Source organism: Botryllus schlosseri, chromosome 11 (genome assembly GCF_051294905.1).
Source record: "Botryllus schlosseri isolate E-star chromosome 11, Bs_hap1, whole genome shotgun sequence".
Lineage (NCBI taxonomy): Eukaryota > Metazoa > Chordata > Ascidiacea > Stolidobranchia > Styelidae > Botryllus > Botryllus schlosseri.
Window position 1 is genome coordinate 25,207,244 of NC_137246.1, and position 15,205 is coordinate 25,222,448.

Below are 15,205 nucleotides of genomic sequence, written 5' to 3' on the forward strand. Positions count from 1 at the left end.
TATTGAAACGGATATAAGACAGTTTCTGGGACTATTTTCCAATTATCGGTCCTAAGATTTGAATAAGTCATATAGAATGTGTCAAGTCATGTGACGTGGTCAAGTCAATACAGAAATTGTCCTCGAGTCGAGTCATTCTCCATGTTGGCGAAAATAATCCGAGTTAAGTCGATACAGCAAAAAATTGCGCCTTGAGTCAGACTCTAGTCGTGTATGACACGAGTCATTACAGCCCATAGGGGTTTGTTTGTAGACTACTCGCACTACTGCTGAAACAGTATTTTGGCACAACATGGAATTTTAAAAGTAAAAAGTATAGCATTGGGATATGTTTGCATTATTTTTATGAATGGAATTGTCATCATAACCACCTGAAATCACGCTTGTATCGCGCCGTTTGTATATTTATATAATTGTACTGTTAGTGATTAGTCTTTTTGTGTTAGTCGCCAAGATTATCTTCCAATTTCGACATTTAGCCCCTTGAGATCAACATCTATAAATATGCAACCCCTCGACCAAATATATTTTTGCAGCTAGTTATACTTGATTGCTTTTCAAACCCTTCTTGTTCCCCTTCCGCACTTGAAGTAGTTTCGTCGTGCATTTGAAATTGATAGTTATACTTGTAATTCAATGGAAACTAACGGCTTTACTTCTATTTCAACTTGAGTAGCAAGGCAGAATACTTTTACCTCGCCTATGCGTTACCCAAAACAGTTCATATTTAGCGACTTCGAATTATATAGTCATCCATTTGTACCGCAATAATTTTCATGACTGTGACGTGTCAAATATCAACCTTTCCAGTCACTATACCTTTGCTTGGCCTTTCATGCAACGGGTTATCAGACTTTGTTGCCGTCTTGATTGTGTGGAGATATTGCCTTACTTACATTCCGATCTTATGATATGCACCAAGGAACTTGGAACCATCCCTCTTTATGAAGGGGGCTTAATTAACGCGCGTTTTCGATAGCAAAATTGTATTACGTATAGCTGAATATACACAACAAATTGAGTATCCCGAGATACCCTTGTCATTCAATCAAAGATAAAATCCCTAAATTGACAATAGTAATCTCTAGTGAGTCTAGTACAACCCATGATGGAGAGAAAAATATAGATACTAATACGTAACGTCATACGTATAGGATCTATAATCAGCGATGCATCCCCTATATACTCGTCGTCAAGCCAATCTGCTGGCGATCGCTGCTTTCATAGTCGCGTTAGGACGATCGATCATTTGTTATCGCATATCTTCAAGGAATTATGGTAGTAGACGCCGATTCAGCGATTAAAATATAATTGATGAGCTTTTATTAGCAACGTAGTAGCTTAGATCAGTGCTCTTCAACCTTTTTCGAAGTGGTACACCCTTTTAACGTTTGCTCAAAACTCGTACACCCCTGTTCATTAGGGGTCTTCAAAAATGACTTTTTTTTCTCAAATCGTACTGGCTACTTGATAAAATTGTTAGGTTACCTAATTTAAGCCTACACACCAAATTTGGTGCGATTCCAACCAGTAGCCGCATTGCTACGGGAAAAATAAATAAAGAAAAATTTGAAAATATGGTAAGCCTAGAGTACGTTATGTGAGATCGCTTTTCCCGCCTAGACGCGCGAAGCGCGAATAATTTCAGTAATTCAAGAATGTAATCGGGCAATATGATCGGGAATTACATATATATTGCTATCAATTTCGATCCTCTCTCTGCTCACGTAATCAGATTCACCGGTAGAGCTGAGCGAAGTCTGTTTTAAAATTGTAGGACATCCCAATAATAATTAGACATCTTCGGGCGTATACCCGTTGGCAGGAACGAAACAGCACTTCGTCAGCCCCCCCCCCCCCTTCACAAAAACTTGGGTTTTGGGTTCCATAGGGTGATAAACCCACCCCTCATCACAGTGTTCGCTTTTGCCGAGAAATTTGCTGCACTGTTTAGTGTGCCAGCTCGAAGCGCGAAAATTTTCGATAATTCATGATACAATCGGCCAATAAGATTGCATTGCATATATATTGCTATCGATATCTTGTCCTCTCTGCTCATGTTATCAGATTTACCGGAAACTGTAGGGCCCATAAATAATAATTAAACATTTTCGGGTGGGCGGACCCGTTCGTATGACTTCGTTACATGATTTTATTTCGTGACCTCCTGTCTGCTATATCAAAAATATAGAATTGCTCTAACGTACTAAACTAAAAGACGCACACGATTTCAAATTGGTATTTCTTCACTGGGATATATTTTTTTCTTGCTCGATGGTATTTGTCTTCTGAGGTTCAGATTGCCAAGACAGGAACATATGGCGCCAGTCATTTAGGCGCCTATGGACAATCAAACCTATTATTTGGTATATATAACGAAGTTTTCGGTCTGCGGAAGGGCAGTCCGTTTCGGCCAAGCTTTTAGCGCTGCCGATCGTTCTGGCACACTTCTTGGAGTCGCATGTAATAAGTACTAAATCATTATATATCTTGGTGCGTGGTGGCGTGTTAATGGCCAACGCCGATATGTCCATTTCTATAAATGTTGCGTGTTTTTTCTTGGTGGAAGAGTACCAAATAATGAACATAATTGGCAACTTTAAATCGCGCGCAGCGCGGAAAATTTTGGAAAAAATTGCATAAATTTTCAAAAAATACGCCATAATTTATGTTAATTCACGAAATAATTTGGCGCCCCCTTCGAGCTCAGCCCCCCAATTGGGGGGTTTGGGGTGTGGCAGTTACGGTGCTGCATGCTCATTAACCTGTGCGTCAACCTGTCCTGACCCATAAACCTGCCTTTGTAATAGCTAGCCATCGGCTCATTGTAATTCGGATCTGGTACACCCCTGTACACCCCATCCGAGTGGTACACCCTTTGCAAATTCTGGTACACCCTAGGGCAGGGGTGGGCAAACTTTTGAGCTCGCGGGCCGCATTCAACATCTGAATCCATTCGCGGGCCGCACTATATAAAATTGGGATGATAAACCAAAATGCAATATTGGTATTTGATTATAGTGAGGATATGGACATATTAGATATGCTTAATTAAAACAAACCAAACATTGCTTTGATGATATCATACACGCGTCCGAAACAGTGGCGAGATTTCATAGGCTGGTCAACCTCAATGACCAATTTGTCAAAACATTAGAGATGAAAGTCGGTTGTCTCGATTCTTATAACAGGATTGAAATTTAAATCTGTGAGAAGCGATCTGTTCATAGATTTACTAATTCCTCTTTGGGTTCAGTTCCAGGACACACAATGCTAACAGCAGCATAACCATGTTAGATTCAAACACGCTTCTACTATTTTCAGATAAAATATAAATACCCTAAATCTATAAGCACAGCACTAAAATAGTTAAAGCTGGAGTGGCCAATCTGAAATCACACTCATGATCAGAATTATGTCAATTTCGTTTAGGATTTCTGTGATTTTTAGCAGTTGAAACCTTCCATGACTCTGGGTGCCTTGAGACGGTCGCGTCATAAATTAAACATAAAACTAATATTGGAAGTATTTACCTTAGAACAGGGGTTCTCAAACTTTTAAAGACAAGCCCCCCTTGCGATGGTGAAAGATTTCGCGCTCCCTTATCGTCATATCACAAAACGCAAACAGGATGCTAGAAAACCTAACGGATAATTTGATGGCATGGAAGGTTACGTCTGTGGATGATAGATTTTTACATATGAAATTCAGACTAAATACAGAGCAATAATTAGGAAGCGGGTGGAAATCGCGCGGAGCGCGAAAAATTTTTTCAGTCGAGCTCGGCTTCGCCACTTCCCATTCAGATGCCTTCACGCTCTCAAGGGGGGCACGCCCGCCAGTTTGAGAACCATACCTTAGAATTATCATGGTGAAATATACTAAGAAAAAGTTTAATTAGTTCCTGAATTAATTCGATATTTAGTACGCATTTAACAATATTTTTAATAAGTTTCTTTAGACTCTCGCGGGCCGCACAAAACGGTGTTGCGGGCCGCATGCGGCCCGCGGGCCGTAGTTTGCCCACCCCTGCCCTAGGGTGTACGACCACCCCGGTTGAAGAGCACTGGCTTAGATTATATAGTGATGCCTGTGATGGATGCATGATATCCAACTTATGGAAGACTATATGCGTGTGATACAACCCCGGTTTCCAGACGCGGAAACGACAGATTCGGGTGTTAACTATAAAGTCTTTCCCATCATTAACAGACAACGCAATTTAGAACAAGACTTGACGACAGTATTTCATTTCATACCCCCTTCCGACGCATAACAGCGCATAGTTCACGTTCATCAACTAAGATAAAACTGACCTGCGGTATTTTACTTCATCAGTGCCATCTCTGCAGGTTTCTGCGCCGTCACAAAATTGAGTTCTCAGAGCGCAATCGCCGTTGTTGCATTGAAACGTTGAATTACACCCACATTCGTCAATCCCTAAATATACAAGAAAAATTTGATTGCTGATGTTGCTGTAGCTCCAAACATAAAAAACAACTGTTGTTAATGAGATGATTGCAAAAAATCACATCCAAAACAACATGCAGAGATCGCCAAAGTAGTTGTCGTTGGTACTCAAGGATAGAAGCAGCGATTACCAATTGAGGTAAAGTCAGTACGCTTGTACGCCAGCAACAATTGATACAAATGGGCCGACAACAGCCATGATTCTATACGACGACGATAACTGGGTAGTTTAAGTTTGTTCATCGCCCTCTATAGTGGCGTAAATCCATCGCCTTTGAACGCTGGTTGATTTAAAATATCAAGGGACCGAAACTGTAATGTAATCCTCAATAATCGTTTTCATTTCTTCCATCTTATAGTAATCACGATCACCTTTAAACATCACCCGATGCATGCACTGTTTACTTACTGCTTTACTCACCCATCTCATTTTTGCCATCTATCATAATAATAGCCTAATAATCAATACTTACCGTCGAAACAATCCACCTCGTGGTCGCATTGATACCGTCTCGGTAAAAAGCATGACTTATTCGACTTTTTCGAGAGACAGCGTACGCCTTTATCGTGGTGGATTGACGCGTGGTACTGCATCTCATCGTTACCGTTGCTGGAATGTAAATAAGAATTACGTGAATTTCAGCGGCGCTAAAGAATTGTAGGGATGCTGGACCTGTCATGGTCACTTAAGGACTCGTCGTTCTGTCGCCGGTCGTTATTTTATAAGTATCATTACACCAGTGGTGCCGGAATTGGATGAATTTCCACTTGGAGGCGACTTTGAGTGATTGGGTGCGGATATAACGAAAGGGTCGATTATGGGGAGGAACCTTTAGGCCGTTCAGTCAATTTAGCTGATAGAAAATCGGCTCAATGCTTGACTCATTCCAGTCGGGCAAAGGGAAAAAGAAAGTTTGGAATCAGTCTATTACACTGCAAATGCGTGGGTGGCCAATTAATAGGTGAATTTACCAGATTTCCACTACAGCGGAGGATGTAAATACGGTTATTTGCACCTTCTGGTACCACATAATGCTTTCTGACTGAACGAGTTAGATGCTCTAATCCTTACGGAGGTTATATTGCAGGAGTGTAGTGAGTGCGTTTACCTGTTCAACCTTTTTGCACCTTCTTAGCATGGTACACGAAACCGGGTCGTTTATTTGTAAATTACCGCACGGAACCTTGCGGTTACTAAACGTCATGATTAGGGCAAGTTTTTGTTGCACTAAAAACCTGAGAAAGTTGCATTTATTTTTTCAATTTTAACAAAAGTTGCAGAAGTTGCATTTTGACCACATTTTGCTCGGTTGACCAAAAAAAGGCAATTTTTCGGTTCAGCTCCCGAAATACCCGTAAAAGCGTTATTTCTGTGCTGATTTACGGTGTTTCAGTCGAATTTGGTCGTGTACTTCACCAAAATCGAAAATACTTTCATGAAAAATCGAAAAAGTTGCAAAAATTTGCAAAAAGTTGCATCAAAAAAATGGACAAAAGTTGCAAAAAGTTGCACTGTAAGATTCCTTCAACGGGCTTAAAACAGAATTCTACATATCTTACGAGTATTTAAGAAGCTGCCGGAAGCTGTAAAAAAAAGTTGCAAAAACTTGCCCTAGTCATGATTGTAATCGATAAACCATATTTCCGACGCGCGAGAACACATTTGCGGTTACTTTACCTGATGGGCTAATGGAAGATAGAAAAAATATATAACCACGAAAGATCAGAATAAATGGTTGAATTTGTGGCCTATCTAGTAGAGATGTAGGCTGCGGATCTTGGTTTTGGGGATCCGGATCCAGTCCTGTTTTATAAAATGCTATCCGGACCCCATCCGGATCCTGTTTCCATCGCCAATGCTAAAATCCGGATCCTAAATAATCCTGCTCCGATTTGATTGCATCCAGTGACCTCCATTCACCGACAAGCTAACATGGAAATTTGGTTCAACTCGGAATCATGACGAATAAGAATAGTTTCCCACTGATCAGAAAGTGTAACTCAATATCGATCAACGAGACGGCATCAATTCTGCAAGCCCCGAAGGGTAAACAAATTAGTTTGATTCATACAAATATCAGAGGATTGCAATCTAATTCCCACCATGATGAGTTAAAAGACCTTATCGTTGACCTGAAGTCACCTACCCTCGTAGCAATTTCAGAAATAAACTTTTCAACCAAACCCACGCAAAACGTTGATATATCGGGCTACAACTTCGAGTATACTCCGGCACCGAAGTCAAAGAAATCTTACGGAGGTGTTGGTCTTTACATTGAAGAAAAAATTTCTTACGAAATTTGGACGGACTACGATCTGAATGTCAAAGATTGCGAAGAGCTATGGCTGGAAGTTGATCACCCAATTGGAATTCACAAATCTTTTCTTGTGGCCGTATTATACCGTCATCCCACGAAAAACATGAACCAATTCGCAAAAGCGTTGGAGCGCTCACTGGACAGAGTCAACAGCGACAAAAAGATGTGTTTCATTGCGGGAGATATTAACATAAACCTTCTAAAACACAAAGGCAACGCATACTCCAACGCCATCAAATCCGCCGGTCTATACCAAATGATCACCGAGCCTACACGCATAACCGAAAAGTCAAGAACTTTGATCGACCACATATATACCAACTCGCGCGACATGGAAATCATTCCATTTGTCATTTCGGCAAAAATCAGTGACCACAACCATATTGGTTTTCTATCACAAGAACAACAAAGGACACCCCCCGAAACATATCACCTCTGCAGACGACGAGAGTTAGTGGACGAAGAAGCGCTCGATGATGCCGCATTCAATCAATTTAAAACATCAGCCATCCCCCACATCTCCGTAAACAACTTTGACGAAAAATTTGTAGAGTTTATGTCTGCTATCAAATCACTGCTGGAACAATTTGCACCTCTACAGCGCCTTTCGAGAAGTCAAAGAAAATTGAAGCGAAATCCGTGGATGACCACAAAGCTGATTCAACTTATCCGTAAACGTAACCGGTGGCATAACCGAATAGACACCAAGAACTGCCCAGAACATGAACGAGAAAGATTTCGACATTTCAGGAATCGCACCGTGCATCTCATTTCCAAGGCAAAAGCAAAGTACAATGAGATATTTTTCAACAGACACATAAAGGACACTCGAAAAACATGGTCATGACTTAACTCTCTCCTACATCGAAAACAAGGCCATAAGTCTGTTTCTGAAATTGTGAATTCGGATACCGGAAACAAACTTTCAGACCCGGCGGCCATCGCGAATCACTTCAATGAATATTACAAAACCTGTGTCGGCCAGGTTAGAGGTGAGATAGATATCCCAGTCAATTGTGCTTGAACCTACGACCAAATACGAAGTAGAAGTAGCCATCCACAAACTGAAATCGCACAAGGCCGACGGCTATGACCAAATCCCATCATGGTTTTTAAAAATGATAAGCCTGCATATCGGTCAATATATGGCCCATTTTTTCAACTTCATGATAGAAAATGGAGTCTACCCAAGCTATCTAAAAAAAAGCCAGAGTAGTCCCTGTACACAAAGCTGGGGATAGAACTAATGTCACCAACTACCGTCCAATATCCGTTCTCCCATGCATCGGGATTGTATTCGAAAAGTTGCTCCTCTCCCGCCTGTCCTCATTCCTCGCCAAAATGTCTGTCATTTCCCCTCAACAATTTGGCTTCCGAAACAAACACCAAACCGCTCATGCCCTCCTAACAGTGGCCGAACAGTACTATGATATCTCAGAGAAGCGAAATGTGGGATGTAGCATTTTTCTCGACCTAAAAAAAGCGTTTGACTGCGTAGATCAGGGGTTCTCAACCCGCGGCCCGCGGGCCACATGCGGCCCGCAGACGATTATTTTGTGGCCCGCGACATCTTCCATTATGAACGAAATTGCTACTGGCACAGTATTGTTATGTAAGACCAATGTGTCATATTTGTCGAAGAAAATTTGTCGTAACGAAGCGTAGAAGCTTAAAATGATACCACGATAGTTTCTTCCGGAGTTATACATGTCCCCTGATCTTAGGTAAACGTTGCCAGCTAGGTGTCAAGCCCAGCAATCCATATTTCGAGGCATTGTTAAAATTGCCGACGACGTTACCGACGCATTGTTCAAAATTCTTAGAATATCGCTAAACCCAAGAATCTGCCAGAGAAGATGTGGTGCAATAAAACTTCAACGTAATGTGCGAATATTCGCTGTTTCTGCAACTTAGCAGCAAGGCCAACACAACATCACCTGACAAATTTCGAAGCTACAGTTGTCTGATTCAACCGTCAACGGACGAGTAACAGCGTAGTATCAGTCGATGTTTTATCGCGTGTTCTTAAACACGTTGCCACGTAGACTACTTCAGCCTCTAGCGTTGGACGATTCCACCGACTCACACACATTGCATAGCTAATAATCCAGGTGCGTTTTATCAGATTGGACATGGACATATTTCCAGAGAAAAGGCTGACGGGGCAAACGTGCGAAAGGGGACCAGTGAAAAACATCAACTTGAAAAAGCTGACTTCTGTAACTATTGGTGTTGCGCTCCAGTCATGGAAAAAATTAGTTGGGTTGATTGGTTTGCTCAGAAATGACCCCACACACCAGATTTCTTCTCGTATCACTGAGAGCTCAAAGTGATAATGGTCTCTGTGACGAATAACGTAATCTAAACCTGATTTTATACTTGCTCGCTCGCGCATTGAAACAGAGAGTTTGATTCTATGATGGAAAGGTTTCAGGGTGCATATATACCGACTTGCAACAAATGCTATGCACATTGCACACGCTCCGTGAAGGGATTTACTCGCACGGCTGAAAGATAGGTATAGGCACAAAAAAAACTGCAACTGCAAACTTACGAACGCTGTCCATAATAGCTTTAGAATGCAATAAAATGTACTAAATTTCCATATAAGACTGGTAAATAGGCTACAGTAGCCTAAATTTAATAGTAGCCCATAAATACAAGGTAATAATGTTATGCGGCCCGCGGCGTCTTTTGTTGTTACCATGCGGCCCGTTATACGAGGAAAGTTGAGAACCCCTGGCGTAGATCATAAAATTCTCATCTCGAAATTGGCGCGTTACGGACTTCGGGGCCCACAACTTGAGCTCATGAAAAGTTACCTCACTGGACGCCAACAAATGGTTGCGATCTCAGACACCTTGTCCTCTCCTCACCCGGTGACCTGTGGTGTGCCCCAGGGCTCAGTACTTGGACCGGTCCTTTTCACCTTATATGTCAACGACATTTTTGAAACCTCCTCATTGAACACCACACTGTTCGCTGATGATACTCACCTCCTCTCTTCCGCATCTTCGACGGCAGAGCTGGATGCCCTGACTGGTGACCAAATGCCCAAAGTCCATGAGTGGACGGCCCAGAACAACCTTTGCATAAACGCTTCGAAATCGCAATTGCTGACAGTAAATTCAAAAAATAACCTAACCGTTAATATGGCTGGTCAGCCCGTTTCCAACACAGATAATGCCAAATATCTCGGAGTTTTACTGGACTCGAACATGTCCTGGAAGAGTCATATTCAGTCCCTAGAAACTAAATTATCACCGAACTGCGGCCTGTTCTACAGCCTTGGGCGCTTCATGCCAGCATGGGTTCCTCTGATACTCTTTAAATCCTTAATCCAATCGAAGTTACATTATGGCATCCTCTGTTGGGGGGCTGCCAGTAAAACTGCACTCAAGCCACTGCAGAAACTACAGCATAAAGTACTCCGAATCATAGCTAGGGCTCCAAAGGGGCCTGGCTGCCCATCCAATAAGTCGCTGCTGAAGAAATTTGGCGTCCTAAACATAGAAGATATGCGGAAACTAGAAATCGCCAAGTTTATGTATCAGTTTCACTGCGGTCGTTGCCCCGAATATTTCAATGACTTCTTTACCTCTGAATCAAAAGCGCACAAGTACAACACACGCGCGTCCACGTCGTCCAAATATCATATGATCGACCGAAAAGATCATCGCTCCATCAAATATGCCGGACCTGATGTGTGGAACAGTATCCCGCCGGCCATCCGACAGTCGACGAGCATGTCCACATTCAAGTCGAAATACAAGCAATTACTATACTAAATAAATACAGTCCATCCTCAAGATTACCGGACCACGACTGACCTATCGATCTCGCTTCCCATGACATGCCGCCCTATTTCTTGTCGCATTCTTTTTCTATACTATCTTCTTTACTTTCATTCAGTGTGCATGCCTCCTCTTTACATCGCCTAGGCCAAGGTGGGTGTCAGATTCCATAGACTACTCCTTGTCGCTTCGACATCTTACTGTCTTTTCATTGTATCGCATTTTTGTGGTGTATTGAACTGATAAAATTGCTAATAAACCAATGATGATGATGATGATAGTTGATATTTTTCAAATTATACCTCGACAATGCATTGGAGTTTGCTATCAAGGATTCTTCGAATTTGTGGTGCAATGTAAAAACTATAGCCGGGTGGAAGTTCACACAAAACATTGATGTAAAGGGTAAACAATCAGAAGGACACATTCAAGAACTAAAAATTTAGTATCCTGTCCTCATCCGGATCCGGCACTCGGGCAAGAAATGTGAATCTGGATCCAATCCTCTTTACGAAAAACATGCCGGATACCTGTCCAGATACAATCCAAAATCCTGATCCTGTACATCTCTAATATCTATGTTTATAAGGTATTCGAATGAAGCACGCATATTTTACCCACACTCTCGGGTTACCCACACTCAAAAGTTGGTGCAGTACACGAAAACACCTCATAATTATACCGCGGTAAAAATGAAACACATCATTTTAATCCACATGATGCTTGACATATAAGAAATAAGCACGAGTGAAGTATAAAGGAACGCAGCCATCACGTGGAATGTATAACATGCTTTACACCAGGGGTTTCAAACATACGGCCCGGCAGATGATTTCGTCCGGCCCGAGAAGCTATTCTGAGTAGATTGGAAAATTCCTGTATTTTCCAGTACATTTGTAACATCTGGACAGATTTTTGCACGAAATACTTCCATGGCCATCGGCCCAATTATAGCCACCCAACTACGTCGCTGTAGTTTCACTCTAGATGCCACTAGTAACAAGTTGGTGCAACTGGCGACCAATTTCAAGAAGTGCTGACTACGCTCAGTGTTTTATGGAAAAATGGCCCAAAAAGTAGTTATTCACAGAAGCGAAGTCGCCAATGCGGAACCGTTATATGCAGTTGAAATCGAATATCTTAGGTGCACAAATATATAATTGAAATTTCTATGGTCGCACTACTGTGTCAATTTTCCACCCAATAGATACCCAGACATAAGAGAAACCTGACTCGCGGTTCAATAACAATAATCCAGATTCCAACGTCCTCGTTTCCAATTAAATCTCTTGTATTCCTCGCAACGTATATGCAGGGCTTACGCCAGATTACGACTATATCAAATGGAGCATAGAATATGCCGACTTATATCGTCGTTAGCGTCACTGTCTGAGCGGTTCTTGGCTGTATTCAACTATAGATTACTAACCTACGGTTGTAATCTATAATGCAACCGGACAATCATCGTATTCTGCCAATTCATTGGTTCGCGAACAAAGGTGCTGCCACTTGCTACTTTAAAATCCCTATGATCCGTGTAATATCTAGATTTGCTTCAAGGTATTCAGGCGAAAAGCGAGAGCATGATGTAACATTTTGGAATCAGTTGACTCGTCCGGCCCACGGGCGATTAGTAGGCTTGAATCCGGCCCGCGACGCAATTTGAGTTTGACACCCCTGCTTTACACCATGAAAATATGAGAGCAGGGTCTTCTGCAATGTAGCCAAAATGAATAAGCTAGCGATTGAATATACACAGAAGAAGAAATACGCCGATTGATAATGATGATTGGCTTAAACTGTGCAGAAATTAATATGAAACCATCAAGTTATGAAATGGTGTCGCTAACAATTCGGTGAAAAAATATAATCGATCGACACCCGGCGGTACGGGGTTTCTGAATTCTGAGGTAGGCTGTTTTCGCGTAGCACCGTTTGTATGTGAATACACAGTTACACACTCTGTTCGCTAAAAGTGCACCACTGCCCATGTAGTTCTCTACATATAGGTAGAATCATGAACATGAGTGGTGAGATAGAGTATTGGTCTTATCCAGAGCTGCAACACCAATGGGTTGCGGGTTCGAGTCCAACCGAGGTCGACTCCAGAATTCCTACCTAATCGTTGGAGGTTTATCTGGATTCCCCCTCATCACGTGATCCGATGACGAGTTCTAACGAGATCACGGTGAATGCTGCATGTCTTTAACCATGAACCAACCATGTGTTGTATAGTGTCGCTTACCTGCAATCATGATATCCGTCACAAAATGCATATCGGGGAACACTGCATTGGCCTTCTCCGCATGAGAATGAGAATGTGAGCTCCTTGCAAGACTCTGGATCTCCTGTTTCTAAATTCGGAAATGTAGCTCATTATTGTGTAAGTGTACATATGCAACTAGAGTGTCTCGCACCGCGAGACTTCCGAGTGTAAACGCTTTCATTTCCATGTGCGGTAGACAACTAAATTTTAGGGGAATTGAGTCTCATTCCCAAAGTTATGTGTCACATGGTTTCAATTCGAACCATCTGTCAGGGGTTCTTAAAGTATGGGTCGCGAAGGGTATGGTTTTGGGTCACGACGACACCAGAGAGATGTAATATTTGTTGAAGTCTTGAAACGATAAATTTCTTCGCGCCTGGCGCGATTTCCTGTGGATAATTTCCTGTGGTCACTGTCTTGGGTACTATACCTAATAAGCGAGATTTGAAGAAAAGTCGTATGGATTGATCGCGAAATTACGTCTACCTTTGTATTACACAAATTGGTTTGAATTCATTAAAAGATTTGTCCGACATTGGATTCTCTAGAAAACACTGTCAGATATCGTTGGGATGATTTAGCACAGGGGTGTGCAACGAACGGGTGCGGGACTATGAGACACAAGTATTTCGAGAGCCACCCACTTTCAGCACTGGAACACATGACGACATGAAGTTTTGGCCACCATACGGATGGCAAAATTGCGGTGTCAACAATAAGATCTGCGGTGATAAAACCTTGGCCAAAAGTGACCGTCGCTGGTTGGCTAAAACCTTCAATATTATTATGTCCGATCGTCGAAATGGGTGGCAGTCGGCACAGTTCAGTCCTCACAATAATACACCCCAATTTGAAAACGCGTGCGACAAAAATGTTTCTTAGTGCTGCGTGGAATGCAACTGTCTTCGGCGCGTTCGACATATCATCTCAAGCCCGTACAATTATGTGGTGATAAGTCGAAATATAAAATGGAAATACATTCGTGCACACCCCATATCTTCGATTTATGATTTCATATGTCCAGACGTTGTCTATCTAATCCTGCAATGGATGATATCCGCACACTCAATCATATTGCAAGCTTGCGGGTTACAGCGAATGCGGACAAACCGAACAGTATATATGAAAGGAATTTTATATAATTAAATTAAATATCGCATCTATTGCTTTGGAAAGGATGTGATTTGGATCTGTCAATTATAGAATATTGGATTTACAGTTGTCGAGAATTGACTGACACTGGATGTGGGGTACCCCAGCCAAGTATCCTCTAGGCGCAATAGGGCTTCACTAAATCTGGAGTGTTTTAATACCTCAGTCACAAAAAAGTTTGTCTGCCTACTCCAGCTTTATTGGAGGATTTTCAAAATTTGGGCATGAATTCCCGCGGGATGGTACAGAAAAGATTTACAGCGGAAATTGACAATATGAATTCATATAAGCTGCTCTGAAAGGAGGGCGTTACTCACTGCTTGTAACCTCCTGTGAATCCACGCAGATTGCGATCGCAACCAGAAAGAAGAGTATCATCGCCTTGCCAACAGATTGTCAGTCACGTTAAAGCGCAGAGCTGCCTATCTCATTATTGTAAAGATCTGAAATTCAGTTGAGATTCCGTGATGTTTATGATACCAAGTTCTAACTGCAAGAATATTATAAACCAGTGGTTCCCAACGTGGGTGATATCGCTCCCAGGGGGAGATTTGGCGGTCTAGGTGGGGCGAAAATGACGAAGGGGGCGATAGGGGGCGAAAATGGACAAAGGGGGCGACAGGGGGCGACAGGGGGCGAAAATAGCGAAGGGGGTGATAAGGGGGCGATGACGCGTTAAAACGGCTATATTGGAGTCAAGTCGGAGAAATGACCTTTTTTTTAGTCAACCCACGAAAATTTGGTTGCAAAAGTGTAAAATTCGACATCGAGTCAAAAAGTTGACCTTTTTTTTAAATTTTTTTAGTCAACCCGCCGGTGATTACAGTTTGTATGCCCAATTTTCGGTTCACAAAATTTGTGGGGCGATGATCGGTGTTGAACTTGAAAAGGGGGCGATGGGTCGAAAAAGGTTGGGAACCACTGGTCTAAACCAAGTGGTAGTCGCCGTCTGCTGACTAATTGTGCAGCACCGCGTGTCTGTGCGCATGTGACGGGACTGCCGTCAGCTCATTTTCCGAGCTGTTATATCCGCAAACCAGACTGTAGTTGGTAGTTAATGGTAGACTGACAGTCTGGCGTCCCACGAATTACCGATGCAAACTCCAGCTGCAACCGGAAGTTCTCTATCGCCGTATAGAGCACCGTCTGGCTTTATAGGAATTTGATACTACGAATGTAACTTGAACGGAGGCTGATAAGGCATA

At 42.3% G+C, this 15,205-nt stretch overlaps 1 protein-coding gene across 3 annotated transcripts in view; it reads right to left on the reverse strand.

The window, feature by feature from the left end:
• The window catches only part of LOC145450391 (uncharacterized), a 72,775-nt gene extending 58,291 nt beyond the window's left edge, over positions 1-14,484 (reverse strand). Inside the window, exons 1-4 of one of the 3 annotated variants that reach the window (XR_013918484.1) lie at positions 14,318-14,484; positions 12,828-12,936; positions 4,944-5,080; positions 4,317-4,440 (exon numbers count right to left, since the gene is read on the reverse strand). Coding sequence is in view for 2 of the 3 variants with exons in the window: in XM_080328912.1 (XP_080185038.1) it covers positions 4,317-4,440; positions 4,944-5,080; positions 12,828-12,936; positions 14,318-14,378 (431 nt within the window). In the remaining variant the exon portion in view is untranslated. The remainder of the gene's footprint in view (positions 1-4,316; positions 4,441-4,943; positions 5,081-12,827; positions 12,937-14,317) is intronic. The other 2 variants (XM_080328913.1, XM_080328912.1) reach the window with 2 other exon arrangements.
• Between the last annotated feature and the right edge of the window lie 721 nt (positions 14,485-15,205).